This window comes from Macrobrachium nipponense, chromosome 8, assembly GCF_015104395.2.
Source record: "Macrobrachium nipponense isolate FS-2020 chromosome 8, ASM1510439v2, whole genome shotgun sequence".
Classification (NCBI taxonomy): domain Eukaryota; kingdom Metazoa; phylum Arthropoda; class Malacostraca; order Decapoda; family Palaemonidae; genus Macrobrachium; species Macrobrachium nipponense.
Genome location: NC_087203.1, coordinates 11,723,120 through 11,746,972, shown reverse-complemented (window position 1 = coordinate 11,746,972; position 23,853 = coordinate 11,723,120). Strand labels below are relative to the sequence as shown.

Genomic DNA, 23,853 nt, shown 5'->3' with positions numbered 1-23,853 from the left:
CTGCAACCAAACTTAGCCTACCAATGAATATCATACATAAACCTTGAATAGGCTATCTATTATGAAGATAAGCCAATAATATATAAGGTGAGAATGGTTTTATTACCTTTATTGTCATTTAATATCATATTGCGAGTCTTTTCATGTATGTTGGTGATTATCGGACAGCAGCCGAGGCTTAGCCTACCAATAAACATCGCATACGCAACACGTTTGTCCTGCGATACTACGATTCATACCAGCGATATAGCATGAAAAGTGGTCCAAGAAAAAACCTGTGACTAACTGATTCCGTGATTGCTGATCCACGACTAAGCGATGCCCCACTGTACAGTATTCCAGTAGACTGTATGATGGTTTTTTTACGTCTGTTTACAGCTGCTCATGACCACTAGCTAGCGACTTAACATAGGGAATTTTTCTGAAGTTTATGATAACAGAAATAATTTGGCTTATTTTTAATATTATATTAATTTCTTGTAAGAATTAGACTTGATTTTCAATGTTTTTTTATTAGCAACAGTAATTATGCCTACCCCTTACAGTACATCCTACATACCTAGCCTAGCCTATGGCGCTCAGTCAACCATTGTATTATGGCTGAATTAGGCATACATAGGGCAATTATTTTACTACAGTATAAATTTAAAAATGACAAAAGTGCGTTGAATGGTATGTTATTTAACACTGAACTTAATTAATTGTAACTCATGTGTATTTATGGGTAATGTTTTGTATAAAAAGGCAAGGTTAGGGTAATAACTGGTGGTAAAGAACGGATTAATCCATTTTCAGTTATTTCTAACGGGAAAAATTTATTCAGATTTTGACAAAATCACATCTCGTCGCTTCTTCTGGAACGAATTAACATTGAAGTCCAGGGTTCTACTGTAAATTCCTGCAATTTTTCTTTGTGTGTCCATAATTACTGCAGTTTTGGCACTGTAGGGTTTTGGAACATATTTTCTAACTTCCCTGTTTTGGCCCATATTTTTAATTTTCAATGGTAATTCTTGACCTTCAAATTATAGAATTTAAGATAGAAACCATAGCAAGGTGTTGGAGGAAATTGCATGCTGATCTCAGTAAGAAAATGCCTACAACAAGTGCTGCTGTTAGTAAATTTAAGGCCAGCAAAGGCTGGTTTGAAAAATTCAGAAAACGAATGGGCATACATTATGTGCCTACTTCAAGGATTAAGGACATGTTTGCAAAGTGGAATGATTTAAGATATTTTGTGGAGAATTATCATCCAACAAAGAAGTGCTAATCCATGTCTCCAACATGTTTAATGACAATGTTGTGTTCAATTTTAGGCAAATTTTAAAGAAATGCCAGAAACAATTGTCTCTGGACAGTTTTGTTGTGCTATAAGGGTCCAGAAACTCTCAGCTGGTCCTAGTGCCAGTAAAAAACGAAGAGGGAAGTAACTTCAGATAGTGCCAGTAAAAACAAAGAGAAGTAACCCCAAATAGTTCCTTGATACCTGAAGTCCTAACGGAGGGAGATTCCCCTTCCAAACAATAACCTCTCCTCCCCTCTCCATCTTCCATACATTAACAAGTTTTCCATAAAGGTAAGAGTGATGTTACATGATCATTTATTCATTTCATTAACCATTTTTATTTATTTCTCATTGTTTCTGTATGTAAAACTGTTTATTCCCTATAAAATGTAATTTTTTAAAATATTTTTGGGTGTCTGGAATGCATTAATTGTATTTACGTTATTCCTTATAGGAATTATTGTTTTGGTTTTTGTGGGAGGTTCTGGAACGGATTATGTACGAAAACCGAGGTTCCACTGTATAAAGAACAAAAACATCAAAACACACCTGTATCCTCCTGTACTTGAATGCTTCTTGTTCTAAGGCCATGGTTTTTTCAGCCACAACTTGTTGAGCTTCCTTCATCTGAGCATGATACTTTTCTGAAAAATAAGAAAAAAGTAACCAACCTATAATACACCGACTTTCAAATCATGGGCGTTATCATAAAATCAATCGTGCTAACTGAAATTATTTAAATGAAGATGAATTCACCACACAAATTGTAAATTTTATGTACAGTATGCATTACTGAGCTACTGTATTCATAAGCTTTCAGATAGTATCTCTAACTGACACAAATTCATTAACATCCTTTCAATTTTTAGCTGCGTAGTCTGATTGAACTGCTTATGAAGGACTATTATAAAGATTAGTCATAATAGCTCCGTTTACTGCATATTTTCTAGAAAACCACATTGAGGTTAGACCTCTCTTATTTTCATAGAGCTATATTCCATCTTAATATTTAAAGCAATAGTCATGCAGGGCGGTGTGTATCATTTTCAGTCACACATAGCATGACCCATGTCACACACTACTATAATTCCTGAGATCATTCTGAACAATATCCACCACATCTGCCCATCCAAAGTGTGACCATATTTGGCACACAATGCCTATAGAAATGTTTTTAATCATTTTGGGTGACACGAACCAAATATCACCACATCTAGTTTGTCCATATTAGGTACACAATGCCTTTAGTAAAGACTTTCATTGTGTCAGGCAACTTGTACTACCAGATAAAATCATTCTTTTTACACTATCTGAGCACTCGGCTTACCTCATAGAAATACTATAGAACTTCAAAAGATTGCTGGTTACTGATTTTATATGGGTTTAAAGTTATCGCCCAATGGGACAATTTGCAGTTGGCAACCGCAGTCAACGTGTTAACTGATTATATATCAGTTTTCAAGTTTGGTCAGTATTGTTTGCTTTAATTTTCTGCATCGGTGAAGTGTGGGCATTGACCAATCCATGGGAAACATATATTTAACTTTATAGGGATGTCTTGGGAATGTGTTGTGTTGTGACATCATGGACCACAAGATGGTAGCGGTAAGGTGCGCAAAATGTAAACAAACCCGGGAACCGGAGAGGTTGTTTTGTTTTGGTGGTTAGCTGTGAGAGCTCTCTTTTATGTTGAATTCTGTGGGATGTAACTGGTTTTATTGTTTAAAGTCTTAAACTGGATTATACTGGGACCGAGGAACGTGAACAGGTAGGTAGATTGTATGATTGTTGCATATAGGAAAGATCAGGCAAGGAAATTATTCAATTGGTAGCAGTGTGAGGTTGCTTCAATATGGACAGATCTGACGGTGAACAATAAGAGATAAGATGGAGAAAGGATTGTCCGAAATTTAGTAAGATACAGGGTGAGTATACAAGAGAGGACAAGTTAAAGATTGGCTTGTGGCCTGTGGAAAAGTGAAATATCCAGGGACAGAGATAAAAATGAGTAAAAGGAAAAGCCCTAGAAGTTACAGATGGAATAGATAGAGATGAACTTCAGGATAAAAAGTTCAAAGAGAATCCTATCCAAACTAGATGGTTAATCTATAAGATACACTAATGGAAAATTACAGTAAAATGAAAAACTATGTTAAAATAGGAAGAGATTCTAATGAAAAGATGAGCAATTTTCTAATTAGGTATAAAAAGGCAGAATCAGAGTGCAACAGAGCGATGGGGAAAAGCATGCTTGAAGGGAAACTAAGGGCTTTCATGTATTAGAAAAAGTAAATCTTGCAGAAAATTAAAAACAAATGGTATTAGCAGCTTGTGTTCAAGTAAAGTTGGAATATAAAACAGTCACAGATAATGAAAAGAATATTTGAGGAATTAGGGAATAAAGAGGAAGGGGAATGGTGGGGGTCAGAAGACAATGCAAATTCTGGGAGGGGGAGAAAACCAGATATCGGGGAAAATGGAAGTGAGGTACGGGAGGAAGAAATCCTATAATTGTCATCAGATTGTTCAAAATAGGAAGAAAACAGAACTACACATGAAGAAAACAAGCAGAAAATAGAAACTGGGCAAGAAGAAGAAGAGTTTAAATAGGAGAAATGAGTAAAATAGAGGAAGAAAAAGTTTATACAGGAGAAGTTAGTAAAATAGAGGAAGAATCTTGGGAAGAGGCTGATGCAATTTTATACACAGGATGTAAATTGACTGCTTGTGGGGAATTGTGACTAGCAAGCAGTCGTGGGTTTAAAAAGAGGTGTGGAGAACAGAAGATACTAAGAGTCTAATCAAGAATTTAATTTTGGTGAGTCATCACATAAGTCAAAAGGAGTAATGGAAATATTTACCAGTGATAGTGAAAAACAAAAAGTTTTACTTGAAGGCAGTGATGTACCATAGTCAATAGGTAAGAAAACCATGAGTAAAATGGGTATGACCATAAATTTAAAATAAAATTGTGCTATAATAGAAGTACTATGGGAAATGAAGGTAAAATTAAGATAAGACAAACAGGGTCACTTACAAATACCAATTTTCAGGAGGAAGATAGAAGAAGAATTATTACTGGAGGGTTGGAAGGGAAGCAATAAGGAAGTTACATCTACAGTTTGGTAAAGGAAATGGAGATAAAATATGGAGACTACCAGAAGCAGCACAGTGGAGTGATGGCTTGAGAGAGAAAGTAACTTTTTTATTTCCTCCTTTTCTAACAGACTTGATTTCAAGTTGTGAGGTATGTAAAAGATACAAATGAAACCCAGCTAAACATGTAGTAGGATTTTCTTGGAGTTAAAAACTTAATGAAGTGGTAGCAATAGATGTGGGTGAGATAGAAGAAAGTTCCTGGTAATGATAGATATGGCAACGAGGTACTGTCAGGCATTTTGGATAAAAGATATAACCCAGAACTATTATAAAGGCACTTTTTGATGGGTGGTTAGGTATATTTGGAAAGCCTTCTAAAATACTGTCAGACAATGGGGGAGAATTTCTCAATGAAAAAGTAGAAGAATGGACTATAATAAGTCTTGCAGGAAAAGATCAAGCAAATCTTGGGCTGATGACAATGTAGGAAAATCAAGCAAATCTTGCTGATTTGTACAGTAAAGGAAAAGATCAAGCAAATCTTGGGCTGATTTGTACAATGTACAAGACTTACAGCCAAAGGACAAGGGATGGGTTAAAGGTGACAAGGGATGGGTTAACTTAACAGATTATAGTCATGTAGAAAAAAATTGAAGATGAAGAAGAGGTTTTTCTAGGATTTGAAAATAGAAGCGTAATTGGAGATAAAGAAAACGAACTCAAAGTTCGAAAGAAAACAAGGTATATAGGTAAATGACATTGGACAAAACGCTACATTTACAAGATGGGTAGTAATTGAAAAGGTAAAAGGAGGGGAAAAAGGATATGTAAAGCAATATTGGTAGCTAGAGGTTTTGAAGAAGAAATGGCTGAATGGGAAACTGATGCTCCTTCATTAAATGCTGAAATTTAAAAATTTTGTTTGAAAATGGGAATTTAGATATAAAAACCCATATTTACAAGTTAATGAAGTACAAAGAGAAGTATGTACTATATTTAAAACCATCTAGTGAAGATGGTTAGAGTGGATTATGGAAATTGAAGAAAACTGCTTATGGGCTCATGAATATAGCAAAATCATGGTATTGTTAAGTGGTAAAAGCAGTGGAGGAGCTTAATTTAAGGTGAGTGAAATAGACCTGAACCTAATATATTCTTTCGGAGAAAAGATAATAAACTGAATGGTATTTTGTGTACAAGTGTAAAGGATTTTTGCTATGGAGGAATTAAATGATTTTTGCTATGGAAGAACTGAATGATTTTTAAAGGAAACCATTGTGAAATTGAAAGGGAAATTGCAAGTAAGTTTTAAGTATATAGAATTAATAGTAGAACAAAAGGAAAATAAAATTTGTTTAATGGTATAAAAATTCAATAAGAGAATCAGAAGCTAGAAGATTTACAGGTTATAGGACTTAGGACAAAAGGGATTAACAGAATATAGATCAGTGGTAGGAAAGTTGAATTGGGTATTGCTACACACCATGTCAGAAATATCATACATGTTAGTGAATTAAGTAAGCTTTTGAAGAAGGAACGACCCAAGATATGAAAAAGCTTATCATAATAGTGAGAAAAACTAAGCACATGAAAGTTATAGTAAGTGAGTTGGAAGAAGAAAAGATTTATTGGGAAGCCTATGCAGATGCTTCATTTGCAAATATGGAAGATGGCCATACTGAACTGGGTTATGTGATATCCTTGACAGATGGTATGAGGAGAAGTCTCATAGGGTAAAGTCCAGAAAAGGGATTTTGACGTAAGGAAAAATCTATTTCTGGGCGATTGGCTCGTGTCGCCAGCGAAATATCCTTTAATCTATTATTTCTAGGGTAAATGTACTAACACATACCAGAGAATAAATAAATAAAGAAAAAGGTCAGTATAACTGACTCGCTCACCCTCCAAGAGGGTGTCGGTATGAACACTATGGCGAGTGAGACCACTACCACGAGCCAAATGCCAATAGAATTCTCCCACTACAAAATCCCTCCCAGAGGAGAGCCGACCCACAGAGTGGGTAGCAAGTACTACTACTACTCCATCCCATGCTGCCGACTGCTGCGCCTCTGGTGGCCATCCTTTTCAGTTAGCGCACACGATACACACGTGCCCTTTTTTACTCTGTGTTTTTTGTGCCCTTTTCTTTGGATTTATTTACCATGGAGCGTGCAGCCATCGCAGCAGCTAAGTTAAGTACTCAATGTTTATTGCTAGTTGGTTATTTCCGGCCCTGAGCCCGTATTTGCCGTTTTTTAGGTATAAATACGAACTCTAGGTCGGAAGCATGGCAGCATGGTTCTGCCTCGTGGTGGGTTCGTTCTTGGTCACCCATACCCAGAACATCCCCTTATTTATGTACGCTCTATTTTAATTATCCGCTTTGTTTAGGGTACGGTCTACACGGTTTTGTCATGCATGCATGTCTTTTACCTTATGTAGGCTCCTTCCATCCAGACCCTAGCCACGGCTCTTAGTATCGGCCTCGGCTAGCTTTGAGTGGTAGACTTGCCTTCGGGTTAGTCGTACACTCCTGGATTTTTTCTCCTACTATGTTGTTTTCTTTCTTTCATTATTATTATTCATTTGAATTATTTATGATATTTGTTTAGGTTAGTTAGGCGTCTGGCTTGCTTAGCCTAGGTCATGGCCCATTGGGCCTATATGCTACCGCTCATCAGTTCGGTTGCTTCCCGATAGCATCTCTCTGATCAGTTGGTTATGGTCCATTGGGCCTATATGCTACCGCTCATCAGTTCGGTTGCTTCCCGATAGCATCTCTCTGATCAGTTGGTGTGTTCTAGGCTTAGTTGTCTCTGTTTTGTTCTTACCGCCCCGTGGTCACCACGTGATCCCACACGAGGCAGCCAGGACGCCTGTCCAGTCACCTTCCCCCCCTCCCGCTCTTCTATAGAGTCGGGGGGGTGGGTCGGTCTGCCCTTGCTCGCTCCGCATACCCGAGCCTGCCTCCCTCTCTCCCCCCAGGCGGAGGGAGTAGAGGGACGGGACAGACCCAGACTGGACTCGACCTCTCCGGCTTCTCGGTCCGGCCGGATGGTAACGTGGGGGGGGACTGGCCTTTCCCCCCTCTGTTGCTACCCCGTCGCTCCGTTGCTAGCCTGAGTCTGTATGTCCTCTCGCTCTTTCCCACCTTACTAGGGCTCCTTTACCACCGGAGTCCTGGCATCCAGCGGAAAGGTGCTAGTCCACCCAGCAGTGGACCGGAACATACAGTTGGTCCCTTCTAACCTCTCCGTCTCGCTGAGTTACAACACTCCGCCACGCACTGGACTTAATCCAGGAGAGTAGCAAAATCCACCACTGAAGCAGAAGCTCCAAATGTGGGGAAGGCCATAGAAGGATTGATATATTTCAAACATTTGTGGGAAGAGATAGTAGGAGGAATAAAATTAAATTGGAAGCATTGGTCAATAGTGATAGTAAAACAATAATGACTGCAATAAAATAGAGTACTGGGATAGGCAGTATGAGATAAAAATCGATATTGCAGCAATAAGAGAAACAACAGAATCTGGAGAAATAAAGGAGGTGAGATTGAAAAAAGGAAATGATCAAATAGCTGATGTATTAACTAAAGCAGGAGTTTCAGGGGAAAATATTAGAAATTATGTAGGGGGTAAAGAATTGGAGAATAAAGGAGATTAGGATAAGAAGAGTTTGGAGGGGAGGGAGAAGGAAATGAGAGTGATTACAGGCAGTCCCCAGGTTACGTCGGGTTCGGCTTACGACGTTCCAAGGTTAAGGCACTTTTCAATTATATTCATCAGAAATTATTTCCAGGGCTACGACGCCTACAACGCTGATCTGGCACAAGAAATATGACACCAAAAATGCAAAATGATCAATATTTGAAGGTTTTTCAGATGAAATATGCAATAAGAAAGCAGTTTACATAGTTTTTAATGCACCCAAAACATTAAAAGTAACGTTTTCTTAGGATTTTTGACGATGTTTCAGCTTATGACGCGTCTCAAGAACAGAACCCCCGTTTTAACCCGGGGACTGCCTGTATATATCATTTTTAAGTTTGGTTTTTGTTTTCTGCATTGGTGAGTTTGGACATTGTTCAATGTATGAGAAACATGTATAATTTTGTAGGGTGTCTTGGGAATTTGTTGCATTGTGATGTCACAGACCAAAAGATGGCGGCAGCTTGGTGTGCAAAATGTAAACAAACCAGGGACCCGGTGAGGCTATTTTGTTTTGGTGGTTAGTTGTGAGAGCCTTCTTTTATGTCAAATTTTGTGGGTTGCAAGTCTGGTTGTTTTGTTGTTTAATGTCTTAAGCTGGATTATACTGAGGCTGAGGAACATGACCAAGTGGGTAAATTATATGAATGTTGAACATGGGAAAGATTAGGCTAGGAAATTCAGCATTCATTTATGATTTCTGTGAATGACCCCATTGTTAGGGGTAATTACAAAGTCTTATCACTCAAAGAAATGAGTGGATACATGAACTGTTTATCTATCTTTTTCAGTACTTATCTATTTATATCCTTATCCCTCTATCTACCTAAATACACACAAACATATATACACAAGCAGTCCCAAGTTATCGGCGATCCGGTTTTATGGCCCTTGTCTAGCGCCAATTTATCGGCAATTTATGGCGCCATAACAGGCTGAGTTCCAGTTATCAGCAACCTAATTATGGTGCCTTATGGCATGCCATAACATACCTGACAGAGGCGCCATAATGGTGCTTATGACGCCGATAACCAGTTATCGGTGCCATAAGCGCCACTATGGCCCCATAAATCGCCGAGTTTTGGTTAATGGCGGTTTTCGCTCATCAGCACCCCCTCGGGAACGGAACCCCGCTGATAAACAGGGACTCCCCGTACACAAATACATATATATACTTATATGAATTTTTTCACATCACTGTGATTCATATGCATTCACTAAGCTACAAATGTCCTCTAATATCTACGTAATTCCCTCTACCTTGATATTAACATATTTTCATGTATGTTAACCAAAGGGGAATTTTTTTAGTTGATAGGAAATTCGTTGGCTTATGGGGTCGAACCACGGAACCAAGAAATTAGGACATACAGTGAAGCTCTTTACCCAATAAAGGCTATCATGAGAGGTACAAGTTAACACCGCCTCTCACCTACAAATCCCTGTCACGTTCAGGTATTTGTTGTTTCAGAGTTGGCATCAACCCACCTCGACCTTGATAACTTTGTAGTGTTTTTGTTGCACATAGCCATTTTACAAATTTTATCACATCACTGTGATTATATGCACTCATTAAGCTACAAATGTCCTTTAATATCTAATTTGCTCTGCCTTGGCATTAATATATTTTCATACAGGCAGTCCCCGTTGATTATATATTGTATAATTGTTATTGGTACATATGGACAGCATATGGTTGATCCTAGGTGTCTGTTGATGTATTTAAATTGTGTTGTGACGTCATAGACAAGATGGCGGCAGCATCGGGGGATGTAAACAATAACACGGGGGAGTAGAAGGCACGTGCTGGTGGTGTTTGGTTGGTAGGGGAGAGCTCTCTGTCTGGTAGGAGTTTTTGGGTCATAAGTCTTGTTGTGCTGTTGATCTAAAGTGATTTCTGGAGTATACTGGAGTTGGAGAACGCGTAAAGGTGGATAGATTATTCATTTGTGTAAATAAAAGGGGTTAGGCTAGGCTAAAATTCAAACTGGTAGCAGAGCGTGGTTGATCAAAGATGCCTGGATACGACAGTGAACAAAGGGAGACTATATGGAGAAGGGAATGTCCTAGGTTTAGCGGGATACAAGAAGAATGGAAAGGTCAAGCTGAAGATTGGCTATTGTTGTATGGAGAAGATACAAAACATCCGCCGATAGAAATGAGAATGAGCCTAAAAGGGAAAGCCCGAGAACTTGTGAAAGATTAGATAAGAGATATACTTACTGATACAGAGGGTCCAAACATAATCCTACACAAACTAGATAAAGCATATGTAAAAGACTCGGTAATGGAGAATTACGGCACAATAAAAAGATACATTCTAATAAGAAGAGAATCTAGTGAAAAGATGGCGACTATTTAATTAGATACGAGAAGGCAGCATCTGAGTGTGAGAGAGCAATGGGGAAAGGCGCCCTTAAAGGGAAAGTCAAGGGTTATCATGTAATAGAGCAAGCAAATCTCACGGAAATTTATCATAAAGAAACGTTTATGTGTTACTGCTACAGGCCAGCACTATGATTTTGTTTACATCCACTCATTGCAAATGGCTGACAGGCTAACTGCCAACATACTGTAAGTTTTTTTAAGCTTGTGATAACAGACAGATAATTCCACTTTTTTTCAATATTTTATACATAAACTTATGAAAGTAACACCTATACATATTATGTATTTATAGTAAATTTAATTTAGCTTCCTTCAAAGGTGAGTGTAAGTTTACATATGATTTCATACTTTATTCCAGTATACTCTCAATATTATATTTCATGCAAAGAATAAAAAATTTTAAATTTTAAAAATCACTTTAAAAATGTGCAGTCCTTTACCTAAATGCAGTTTGAGATCTGCTGCTGACTGAGCAGACTCTATTGCTTTCCTTTTATGCATTTCTAAAGCTTGTTGACGAAGAGTCAACTCTTTTTCAACGGTTGCTAAGCTGTTCTGAAGTAGTCTTTCTTTCTCTTCTAATTTACGGACAACCTGATTTTGTGCTTCAACTTGAGTAGCTAAAGTATTTGTCTGAAAAAGATGAGAAAAAACAAATTATTTCACAATCACAATAAAATTAAGTTCGGGCTTCTCCAGTTCTTAGATTTATTAATATGTAACTGTTCATTACAACCCATTAGCCATATACACTGCCTTTCCTCTGTACAATGGCACCTTGCACCAACTTCAGCCAACAAGGTGCAAATGCCCCTTTATTGTGCACTGCATGTAGTCCTCAACTCTAGAGTACCCCCTTCAACAGCAGAAACATAAGGAAGGCATACATGAATAAGTTTGTCCAATTATGAATCCCAACATCTACTGCCCAGGCTTGAGGGCCCAGAACTTGGGAGACAATGATTCAACTCAGCAACAAAGAGATCAAATGGTAAGAGTACCTGTCCTGGATGATTTCATGTGTCCACCAAACAAATGAGGCATATGAACAATATTTCTCTACATTGTCCAGAGGCTAAAGTTCTGATGATGGATCCCAAGGTTCCGAATTTATGCACCCTACCTTCTAATATAAGCTAGAGAGGGTACTTAAATCTCTTCTGGCTAGCCAACAACTCCTTTGTCCTTAATGAGAAAGCTCGTTTCTACTGGCAACCACACCTTGAAGAGACTGGTTACCAATAATCTCAACCCCCACTCCTTGTCTAAGGTAACTGCATACAGTGAGAGGTCTAGGTTCAAGGACTCTAGGGACTTCCCTGTGAAAAGCAATACTAGAGATAACGGCCAATGAAGGAAAAAGCTCTGTTCTTAACTCTGCGCTACAACTCAAGGTCTGGCCAAGTCTCCCTCCATGCCAATGCAACTGAAGAGGTAACATCTCAACAGAAGACAAGTGGTTTAGACAAAACAACCAGCATTAAGAGGAATGCACCCAGATAATTCTCTCATGATAAACAATACATTATCTACTCAAGCTCGTGTCGGAAAACCTTGAACAGAACAGAATCAATCCCCATGCTCAGTTAGGTCACTTTGCGTAGGTTACAGAGATGACCTCTGACCTTTTATTAAGCACAGGGCTTCGTCAAGCCTAGTACAGGCACTCTTGTCCTCACGCATACCCGGGCCCTGGATTTCACAAAGGTCCTGTCATCCAGAATTAGAAGTAATTTTACTCCTAATAAGAAAGCATACATGAAAGGAATAGCACCTTTGCAAATACTTGAGGCAAGGAACTGAGCCCAAAACCAAAAGCTCAACATTGGTATGTTTTTCCCCTAAAAACAACGAGTAAGCATTTCTAGAAAGTAGATGAATGGGGACACGAGAGTACGCATCGTTCATGCATCCTGTAAACATTTATGTCCTTCTCAATGGTGGTTAGAGACCACGGAGGGTGACAATATGGAAAAAAGGGAAACAGAAGGCCAAAGTGGTTAAGCCTGTACATGTCTAGGACTGTCATCCGACTCCCATCTAGCACTAAGACTAACCTATGTAAAAAGCCAGCAAGGTACAGGCGGCCCTCGGTTAGCGGCAGGGGTTCCGTTCCTGGCCACCGACGCCAAGCGATTTTCGACGCTGAGCGATTTTAAAGCCTACGGCCGCCACACACCTTCTTTCGAAACTCTAGACCAGTCAAAGGCGCCGTAATCCCACAACGGCGCAATAAGTAAAATTATATTTATGCAGTATAGTACTATAGAATTTACTGTACAGTACATGTGGGTGTCTAGAGTATGTAAAGATATAATAAAGTTTATACAGTGTACAGGTAGCTGTAGTGTTCAGGTTACGATCATTAGTCTTACGATAGTCCGATTTTATGAGAGATCAACAATGGCCTAACTTTATCCATCTTCTAGTTACATAAGTTCAATAACAGCAAAAGAGAATGATGAAAGTATGGTTTTAACGTTATACTCATTGCGTGAACGTGTACAGCCATGAACAACCGAACGAGAAACGACTTTTTTTTTTCTAAGTACAACCGAACTGGATAACATCTGTTTGGCTTGTATTTCGATCATCGTACCACAGTGCAACATTACCATATTTGTTATAAATGGCGTTATGTATAGAATAGAACTGAGATATCTTATTGTAATAACTTTATTCGCTATAGATCAGAAATCAATATAGATTAAAGAGCAATCGGGAAATATACCGTTAAATTTAAACCTAGTTATAACTGAAGCTGAGAAAACTGTTCAAGCTGCTAATGACTATTATCGTACATCGGCAACAAGGATAAAACTGCAGTAAACGTCTGCCATCACACACAACTGTAGATAAAATTGGGATAAAATCATTTTAATCAAAACTACTGTGCTTGAAAGAACACATTTTACTGTTGGTTTCACCCCGATATAAGATAAATAACGTAAAGTTCGTATTACGATTATACATATAAAGGATTATTGCGAACGGAATCACGTAATTTTTTACGCAATAAACATGCCGCCAACGTAATCTGTTAACGAAAAAAAATAGTAGTTCACATTCACAACGAGACATATTCAATAAATTTTCCACCTAAAAACACGCTGTATAAGGAAAAATAACTGTCTCATATAAGCAAAGTATATAGATATTCGTTTATGCTAACTAGAAGCGAGAGCATTCGCTCAGAATTACGTTATGGTGAAACAAACTCGTATTCATCAGCTGATTTCAAACAACATTGGCCGCTCCGCGGAATACGGGCTTAAGTTTGCCGTAGTATTTTAAAATACAATAATATGAGAATACATACAATATTCTTGGATACAGTGAAATAATGTATAACTTTTTAAAGGATTTATGGAAAAGATGCATAATTAATAAAATAACAATGCATTTTTCGGAACTGGCGGACAAGAACGAACATGAAAAACCATCCCCTGAAACGTGGAGCGTAGTTACAAAGGCTGCCTTAATTTGTATCTTATTTCTGTACAAAAATGAAAATACCTTTTTGTAATATATTTTCATACACATTTTAAACATAAAAGCATAAACATTTGAAAAATCGACACATCGATCGCTAAATTTGCACTCTTTTTAACTCGATATTTTCGGAAGAGCGGCAGACGGCGGCATACAAGAACGAACTTGAAAAAACATCGTAGTCGATAACTTGAAGGGGAGTTTCAAAAGCTGCCTTTTTATCATATTTCTGCACAGAATTAAAAATACCTTAATTCGTAAATACATTTTCATACACATTTTAAACATAAAAGCATAAACATTTATAAAATCGACAACAGTCGGAAGTCGCTTTAATTTGCAACTTTTTTTTGTTAAATCGATATTCTCGGAAGAGCGGCAGGCGGCAGCTTACAAGAAAGAACATGAAAAAACATCGTATTTGATAACGTGAAGGGCAGTTTCAAAAGCTGCCTTTGTATCATATTTCTGTACAGAAATAAAAATGCCTTTCACGTAATACATTTTCATACACATTTTAAACAAAAGCATGAACATTTATAAATCGACACATCCATAGCTAAATTTGCACTTATGTAACTCGATATTTTCGGCATAGAACAGCGTCAGAGGCATATATTTTACCCTAATACTTACGTAATAACTCTCCATAAAATTTGTTAATATAATTTAAATAACCTTTATGGTCTGAACGGCATTTCTACAAATGTATGAACTCGTTAGACAACGGCGCTAGCGGCGCTGTTAACTGAAATTTGTGCTGTAAAGATACCTTTAAAAGCCTTATTTTTTTAATGAATATTTTTGACGACCGCCGTAAAACCGATTCGCCGTTGAGTGATTGCACCGTTAACCGCGGGCCGCCTGTACCTGATTTCCTACAATGCTGCCTTCTCTAATCTTCTCTAGGATGCTCTGTATGACAAAGTTGAAGTGGCAGAGAATTCCTGAAAGGAAAGCAAAACCCTTCCATAGAACTTCCTTTACTAGGGCATCTACAAGGGTGGCAGTACGGTACAGAAAAAATATCATAATTCGAATAGCTTAAAAATATCGTACCGTAATTTCGTACCATACCTAAAGAACTGTACCGTACTGGTACGATAAAAGAAAATTTCATACCGTAATTTTGTACCTGATTTCGTACCTCTGCCATACACTTCTGTGAAAATGAATCAGTAATATTATCTTTGCAAGCAATTCCTCCTCTAGTTTCAATACTCACTTAGGAGAGAGAGAGAGAGAGAGAGAGAGAGAGAGAGAGAGAGAGAGAGAGAGATTTAACATTTTCATTTTCAAGTAGGTTTACCATTTTATTACACTGGCTGCTCAATCACATCTATATTTCCACCTGTTCTATCCTCGACATGCAGAAGACAGTGTTCTTTGTTGTCAGAAAGTATTGCATCATGCATTATAGCCTTGTTTAACTTTTTTCTATTTTCACTTTTGACATCCTTCTCCACAATTTGCATAGATGCTTTTGAGCTATTATCTTCTGTGGCTACTTAAAAAGACAATGAAACCTGGGATCAGAATATACAGCAGAAAGATATGCTGTGTTATTCAGAAGTGCCTCCTCTCTTTTCTCCATAGTGTGAAGTACTGCAAGTGAAGTGAGTTGATTCCTTGGAGAGCAGTGCCTACCTTGCACTTCATCCTTCTCCTAAGAATTGCCCAGCTATGAGATTTCGAAGTCGAAGAGTCTTTGTTGCTTCATAGATAGGTTTCAGACTGTGTAACAAATCATTAATGATTTCCCATTCGTCATCTAGTAGTATAAGCGACTCCTTAGTCAAAGCTATTTAGTCCAAAAATGATTTGCTGACAACCACTCGCTCTAGCATATCATACGTGGATCCCCATTGAGTTTCACAATCTAATTTTGGCAAAGCTTTTTTGTTTTGTTTTGACCACTTTACGTACTGCACCTAGAACCTTCTTTATTTGAGTATTAGTACTGATAACACCATGTACACTTGGTTGAAGTGTATGAATTGCACATTTTACAGAAATAACACCTTCTGCTGCTGTATGTACTATTACTCCCCGTAGGATCTCATTTAACTCAGCCACCCTACTTATTTCGTCCTCACGCAAGGTTATCTACGTCATAATTACTTTCATTGTCATCATCATTGCTTCTATAGTCCTCTTCATTATTCTCAGGTGTTAGTCTGGTCTTTTCTCACATGATCTACCCTGCTTTTACTACATTTGAGCCATTGTCAGTTGCTAAGATATATATTTGCTATTCTTTGATCCCCCAGTTTGTGTAAACATGTAACCAGCATTGCACAGATTTCTTTACCAGTTGCTCGTTCTGTCATTTCCTTCATGGTAGCAGCAACGACTTACAAGTTTCCATCGATGATAGCTCGGAAATCAACTCCAATGAACTGGTATCTACGTCGTGTACAAAGATCTCTTCACACAAACCATGCGATGAGAAAATTCGGCTTTCACATCAGACATTTTTGGCTCCATATTTTTCATGGTCAGTGATCGTGCTATCATTTTGGAGATCCGAGACTTTTCGAAGACTGATAAGGGCAACCCAATCACAGTTACAGCTTCAACAGCTAGATTCTGGATATCCTCTTTGCTAACATGAAGTAGTTTGGGTATCTTTGAGGAGGATTCTCCAATTTTACAGGAAAAGTTATAATCTGCTCACTCTCTCCAAGCTTTCTCATCTGTGCTTGCTTCTCTTCAATTTCATCTATTGCCTTATCGTAGTCTTCCAGGTGTTTCGTTTTCAAGTTATCAATCAAAGGCTTTGCATGAAGGTCAGATCCCAATTTTGGTCTGTATGTGTATATCCACATCCGTCAAGCTTACATGCAGTGGTTTTCTTTGTACTGTACTGTACTGTACTGTACTGTTCCACTGTGGTGTATTAATGTAGCCATGTAAGCATGTTTCTCATTATGCACTCTCAGACTCAGTATAGAGATTTAATCTTTTTAGCTATATAAAAATTATCTTTCCTACATAATAAAATCTTAATGCCAATTTCTTCTGAATTTCCTTAAGGAGATTCAAAGTTCCTTTGAATCTCCTTAAAATTTGAATTTTTGGGAAAGATACAGTTGTATCTTAAAATTCTTACAACATTCGTTAGGGAAAAAATTAGGTTACCCTATCAAAAAGTCAAAGTCACATTGGAATAAATAAGTACGGAATAGGCACGGAAAAAATAACGTAATTCCGTACCACACCGTACTTACAACAAAGTGTTTGCCCACTTGAGTGAACAGGTCCAATCTGGAACCTTCGGCACACGAGGGGTCGATGAGCTAAACAGACTTAAGAATCTTGATACAGTGGAGGGAATGCACAACTCCCTTTGGTAAACAAAAAATTGAATCTTTGCTGCCATAAAGGACACTTTTTCCTCCCCTGAGCCCAGAAGGAAGACTGGGGAAGAAGGCAGAATTGCCCAAAGTGAGTATTTACAACAAAGTGTTTGCCCACTTGAGTGAACAGGTCCAGGAACCTTTGGCACACGAGGGGTCGATGAGCTAAAACAAAGACTTAAGAATCTTGAATACAGTGGAGGGAATGCACTCCCTTTGGTAAACAAAAATGAATCTTTGTTGCCATAAAGGATACTTTTTCCTCCCCTGAGCCCAGAAGGAAGACTGGGGAAGAAGGCAGAATTGCCCAAAGTGAGTTTATAGTGAGAGGAGGAGGAAACTAATTTGGTCTTCAGCGATTCCTTCCCTATCCCTGCAGCTATTAAAAATGGATACCCTGTTGTCTATTCCTTCCCAAAGGATGAACTGAGACATATGCCAGTTCACCTATCCCATCCAAAAAAGGCCTAAAGGGGGCCGGCCGGTACCCCTATATATGGGGGTATAGGGCGAAAAATGCAGTCATGAAAAAATTCATGGAGCTTTGTAAGGCAATGGAGAATGCGTGAACAAAATATTTTGTCAAAATTCTCTTAACTTTCGTAGTTACAGGGTAATTAGTAAACGTAACTCAATCAGCCAAAAACATTGATCCATACAAGAAAAAGCAATATTTCTTCTGTTATTGTAAATTTTGATAATTACTGTCAAAGAAATTGTGAGCAATGGCAACCATAGAGATTCCATGAGTTGCAGGAGGGAAGGTTCTCAGCTTACCACACTACAAAGCAAGGAGGTCTCCATTCCAAAGTGACAACAAGGAACCAGAATCTACTGAACGTGTCACCTTAGACAGGGTTGCATCCCTTCTTATCAGGCTGGAACCATAAATTAGCATTGAGATGGCCCACATAAGAGATGGCCTTAGCACCAGACTGAAGCAACCAGATGAAGGAAGGTGAGCTGACAGAACCTCCTTCAGAACGACATGATGTTATCCTGGCCACTGTCAACAACCACAAGTCCACCCATGACAGTCTGAAAGGCGGAAGAAGCAGTAGACTCCGAGGTAGAGGCCTCATGAAAAGTCAACGAAGGGCCCTCAGCCCTTACCTGATCCAGGGTCAAGCCAGGCTTCAAAAGGATCACATCCGAATTAAGCTACCGAGACATCAGTTGAACCACATTAATCAAGTAGTACTTCTTATGCCACACGAGAGGAGGGGAAGAAGCCTGAATGATCTTTTTGAAAGCAGGGAATTCTCCCGTCCCGAGATCAAAGCATTAACATGCTGCAAAATTGATTAAGCATGTCCAGAACATGGGAGCTCAAATGAAGCTTTAGCACCCTACCTAGGGCTGAGAAGGCCTCTATGCCTGTAGGGGTCATAGAAGACGGAGTCAGAGTCTACCCCAAAAGATTATTGAACTCATGAATGAGATAAATAACCAATGAGAAAGAAGACAGAAACTACTGACCCTCCCCCTCCTCTGGATCCAGCACTGAAGATCGACGATGCAAGGATGACAGCCGAGACGTCTCCTCCTTTCCTGCGGCCACTGGAGACCCCTCCCTCAGGGGCTGGGCGTGAAGAAGCACTACTATGGAGAGAGAGAGAGAGAGAGAGAGAGAGAGAGAGAGAGAGAGAGAGAGAGAGAGAGAGAGAGAGAGAGAGAGACAATCAACAACAGTCTCATGTTCACTACCGACAACAACCTCACATCTGTCACTAAGAACACATCCGTGGGGATGAAGAACGGGTGAAGGAGCTGTAGACTCTGGAAGAGGAGTATTCCTAGAAAGCTTGAATCAGCTACCTGATAGAGAGCCACCTTCGACCTCTTAATCTGAACCTATCATCCTTACGATGAACTTGAACAAGCTAAAGCGACAAAAAAACTAGCTTTAGGACTCTGAGCAGAGGAATATTATCACAAACTACCACACATCAACGTATGTGAAGAGGAGAGTCACGTCCTTGTTGGGAAGATGATGAAACACCTTATCTCACTCTCAGAAGATGAAGCAACAAAGTCCTGAATCCTCCGCCTGACTCAAGAATGAGGAGGAGGAGAGGGTGATGGAAAAGGGGAAAGAGCTCTTGACCTACAATGCTTCTTGCTAGAAACTCCACAATACCTCTCACGAAAAACAGAGTCCAGCCTTTCAATCACAGCCTGAAAGAATGCCTCCGATGGATTGACAATCGACTGGGATGATGTCATGCACGAAGCTGGATGTGATGTCATGGCAACAGGAGGAGGGATTGATGTCAGCTTCTGATGTCAGAGACAGAGAGATGTTGGGAGTGACGTCCCAGGATGTGGCATAGTTACTGATGGCGTCCCACTAGGTGGCAGCACACGAGACCCAAAGTAATGGAGACCAGGAGGAGGGGGGGTGACTGCTAGGGAAGCCATTGGAAGAAGGAGAGCTGACATGAAATGTGACAATAGGTCTTCCAAAGAGGTGGTACTCCACAGACCTGGCCTAAGGAAGCCCACACAGCCACCATCTTCTGCAAATCTGTTTCTGAGGAAAGGAAGAAGATGAAGCTGTCTCCTTTCTCCCGGGCAGGAGATTACCTCCCGAGAGAGAGAGGGGGGCAGCATTATACACAAAATTACCCAGCTCAATTCCCGATACTTCCAAAGACAAATCAATGGAAGAGAAGGAAGGAGACAGGGCATCTTAAGTGACATTGCAAAAATTAGAACAGCACCTACTTCAAGTGGTATGGGGTCAGTCAAGTAGGAAGCCCAAAAATCTCGAGCATGGGAACCCTGAAAGGCCTGGACACGTGTTGATGGGGCTTAGACTCCTTGGGGGAATCAATGATAACACACAAGCAAGCACAAACACTCAGAAATGCAAAGAGCAGAATTAAATCACAGGCTAAGCAAAAAAACCGGCTTGGAAAGGTTGAAGAAAGACTAGTGCGTTATGGATTTTTTTTAAGTGTGGTTGGTGATCACACACCACCTCTTATATGCATGAATTGCCAGATGCCACAAATTTCTTGCACTGCAATCTTTGATTGCTTTTTAACCGGTTTCCAGCTGGCACTAGAAGATTTATCCTATTGTTAAGACTGAAGGTTTGTTGTGCATATGAACAAATGATTGTACACTATGCTCTGTTCATTGTGTCATGTTTCATTACTCTTATTTTTTGAATTATCTATAAAGATTATATAGCATGGTAAAACTAATTTTAGGCAGCTGCTTTGACCAACCATGTTTTGTTTTTGTCTAAAAGTCATTTCAGTTGTTGGATGTCTTATTTAACAGGTAGTTTTCATTTTAGTGAAGATATTTAGTTTGCTGAATGCCTCTACAACAGGTAGTTTTCAAGTTTTAGACAAGATACTTGGTTTTCACTGTCTAATACTAAGTCTTGGTCAGTTCACATTTCCAAAAAAAAAAAAGAATCAAAATGGGTCAAGGTTGCATCCTGTCTAAATTTAGCTTTTCTTGTTATGTGTAACTCACAAGGTTGTTTTTAAAAATTTTGTTTGATTAGAAGAATCCACAAGGAGAATTAAGGGGGTGTCAGAGGTATAAGGTCATGGATTTATATTTCATAATAATGAAAAATAAAATTACTACAGGAAGGGTCCCCTCTGTCTATGAGGAGCCTAAAGGAAAGGAGCAATGTTACTACATTTAAAACAGCAGCTGTTCTGGATGAACCACCTATACCCCTCCCTTAAATGCCTAAAAGGTAATCAATCATGGTTGGACCAAACACAAAGAAAGGTTTGACAGTAAAGTTTTCCCCCCTCACTCTGCCATGTCAGGTACTCGTTTTATAGGTGGAGAGGCAAGCTGTCCAATGCTATCCCCCATCATACTTTCAAGGGCACAATCCAATTCATTTTAGTCTTCCTCATAAAGAAAAGAACACGCTACTAAGAGAGAATTTTTCAGGTCAGCAGCTGAGGCACAAGGCTTCCAGGACCTTGATGTCTTTTGTTATAAAAGCACTGGGACACTGTCTCTCAGCTGTTATCCTATTAAGACCCCTAAAAAAACAGCAATGGGGCAAGGATCTGGAGGAAATTAAAGATAAAGCAATACAAAAACCAAAAGTATCAGCTAATTTGTAACAGAAACCATACTGTTAGCATTAACCTATGGAAAACCTGCTTTTCAGTATAAGCAAGACACCAGTCTTTTTAAAAGGACCCAAAAAACCATGGAATTCAATAATAAAAAATGAGGTAAGATTAAATACAGCATGAAATTCAATTATTATTAATCTAATGAGGTAAAAACAGATACAAAAACTGGTTCAAAAGCCATACAACAATAGAAAAAATTAAAATTACCTGTTCCTGTAAAACATTTCTTTCTTCATTGGCTAACTGATGAATTTGGTTTGATTTAATACGCTCTGACATAAGCTTGAAATTAGCATCATCCTTCTCTCTCAACTGCTGAATGAGTCGAATATTTTGCTCCTGCATATCTTCAAATGCTTGTCCAGTAACTTCCATTTCATTCAGCAGGGTTTCTTCCTCCTACAGATTTGAAGAGGTTTAAAGGTATTACGGTAAAATAAAAGTTACATGTTTAAAATGCTGATACTTTACCTGTTATTTATAATACAGCTGAAAATTAGCTTAAATTTTTGCAGTGAAGATATCCTAATCAACAAGTTTTTAAATTTGTTTTTTTGCATGTACAATAAGTTCAGTTTTTCATAAAATTGAATCAACAGATTTTGTATTTATTTTCGAACTATTTATTACTAATTGGCAACACAGAGACCAAAAATATTTTTCTTTTTTAGGCTCTCTAAGCTTATTTTGTTATGGTAATTACAATGAAACAAAATAATGCAAACTGTATCAAATATAAATTTCTTCCAATGATATCTTACTTTCTAACCATTTCAAATATCTGATCAGTATAAGCATGAAGCTAGTGCCTATCTTCTTTTCTAACATATGAAAAGAAAAGAATGGGTTCCCCACGTACAAGCTTCATGACTATTCAGCTAAGAAAAAACATTTACCTGGAGTCAAGCATTTGGCATTCTGATTTTATTTAGCTTAGCTAAACCGCTTGGTAAGAAAGGTACCAATTTCATGACTCAGACTAAATAACAACAATAACAACAACAACAACAACAATAATAATAATAATAATAAAGTGTAAATAGCCATATTTTATCAGAGAACTTAGACTTATTACATGAAATTCTTTAATAATTTTGTTTGAAGAACAGAATATACAGTAAAAAGATTATTTGTTGAAAATGAGCCCAGAGAACTTTATGGCCTCAACAAACTTTGTGACAAAGGGGAAAAATTAGGTAGTACTATTGTGTACAGTCTGTACCTTGATTTTACAAAAGTGAATTCAAATACAAACTGATTATGGGCAAATATGTGGTTATACTGCATACATTATTGTTATTAAGTAGCCAAACAAACAACAGGGCTACCTTTATTTAATTTAATTCTTACAATGATGGCCTTGAGAATTAATCCTTATCTTTAAAAAGGAATAATCCTTCAGGCCAGTCCTGTGGAAACTGGCCTGATAAGGTTTAAAAGTTTTACTATAAGTAAGTGAAATGAAAATGGACATTCTGACAAAATTTCTCTAACTTGATTTTTTTTCTAAAGCTTGACATTTGTAGCCAATCATATCTAGGACTTTCACATAAAACATGTTAAAACTATTAAGTGTTACTCTGCAGACTATACTTAGGGAGTGAATTATGTGGGCTACTCAAATGTCTAACCAATCTGCTGATAAAACCACTATAGCAAGAATTATATAATATAGTATGATGAGTATGCCTCTTTTAAAACTTGAAAGTCTGACTTTCATGACAAACTTTCCCTCCTGCTCTCATAAAATTATTTGTACATAATGCCTACAGTGATTTATGGTGTCATAATAGCGATTATGGCACTGATAACCGGTTATCAGCACCATAAGCACCCTTATGGCATGCCCTAAGCACCCTTATGGCGCCGATAACTGGAACTCGTCCCATTATGGCGCCATGTATTGCAGATTTTATGGTGCTAGACAAGTCCCATAAAACCAGATTGCCAATAACCGGGGACTGCCTGTATACTTAAACATGACTATGGAAAATTTTGATAGCGTAGCTGCTGTTCTTCCTCAAAGGAGTTACACTTTCATGGTCCCCTCCCATCTCCCAGGGCTTCCTAAAACAGATTAAACCAATATCATAGTATACTTTATAGTTAGTTGGTCTTGGCCAGAAGTGCTAGTTGGCAAGTGATAGAATATAAAGGACTCAGGACAAGAGGGCTGTATCTCCTGTCTACGACGACTAGGTACCTCAATTTTTTCTTTATCCTACTTGCACAGATGTGACAACAGTGAATAAGTCAGCTATCTTCCTCAGTACACCCTGGTTTGTCACAGCATTTGTCATTCATTGTACCACCACTAAATCAAAGTATACAGTTTTAAAACCAAATGAAAAGTTGTAGTTCTTTAAAATCTAATGGGTAAGCTTCTATTTGTTAAC

At 38.4% G+C, this 23,853-nt stretch overlaps 1 protein-coding gene across 4 annotated transcripts in view; it reads right to left on the bottom strand.

Moving 5' to 3' along the window:
• The window catches only part of LOC135222612 (E3 ubiquitin-protein ligase Bre1-like), a 244,141-nt gene that overhangs the window by 19,342 nt on the left and 200,946 nt on the right, over positions 1-23,853 (bottom strand). For all 4 annotated transcript variants that reach the window (XR_010316299.1, XM_064260707.1, XM_064260709.1 and 1 more), the window contains 3 exons: positions 21,665-21,856; positions 10,923-11,115; positions 1,835-1,929 (listed from right to left, as the gene is read on the bottom strand). Coding sequence is in view for 3 of the 4 variants with exons in the window: in XM_064260707.1 (XP_064116777.1) it covers positions 1,835-1,929; positions 10,923-11,115; positions 21,665-21,856 (480 nt within the window). In the remaining variant the exon portion in view is untranslated. The remainder of the gene's footprint in view (positions 1-1,834; positions 1,930-10,922; positions 11,116-21,664; positions 21,857-23,853) is intronic.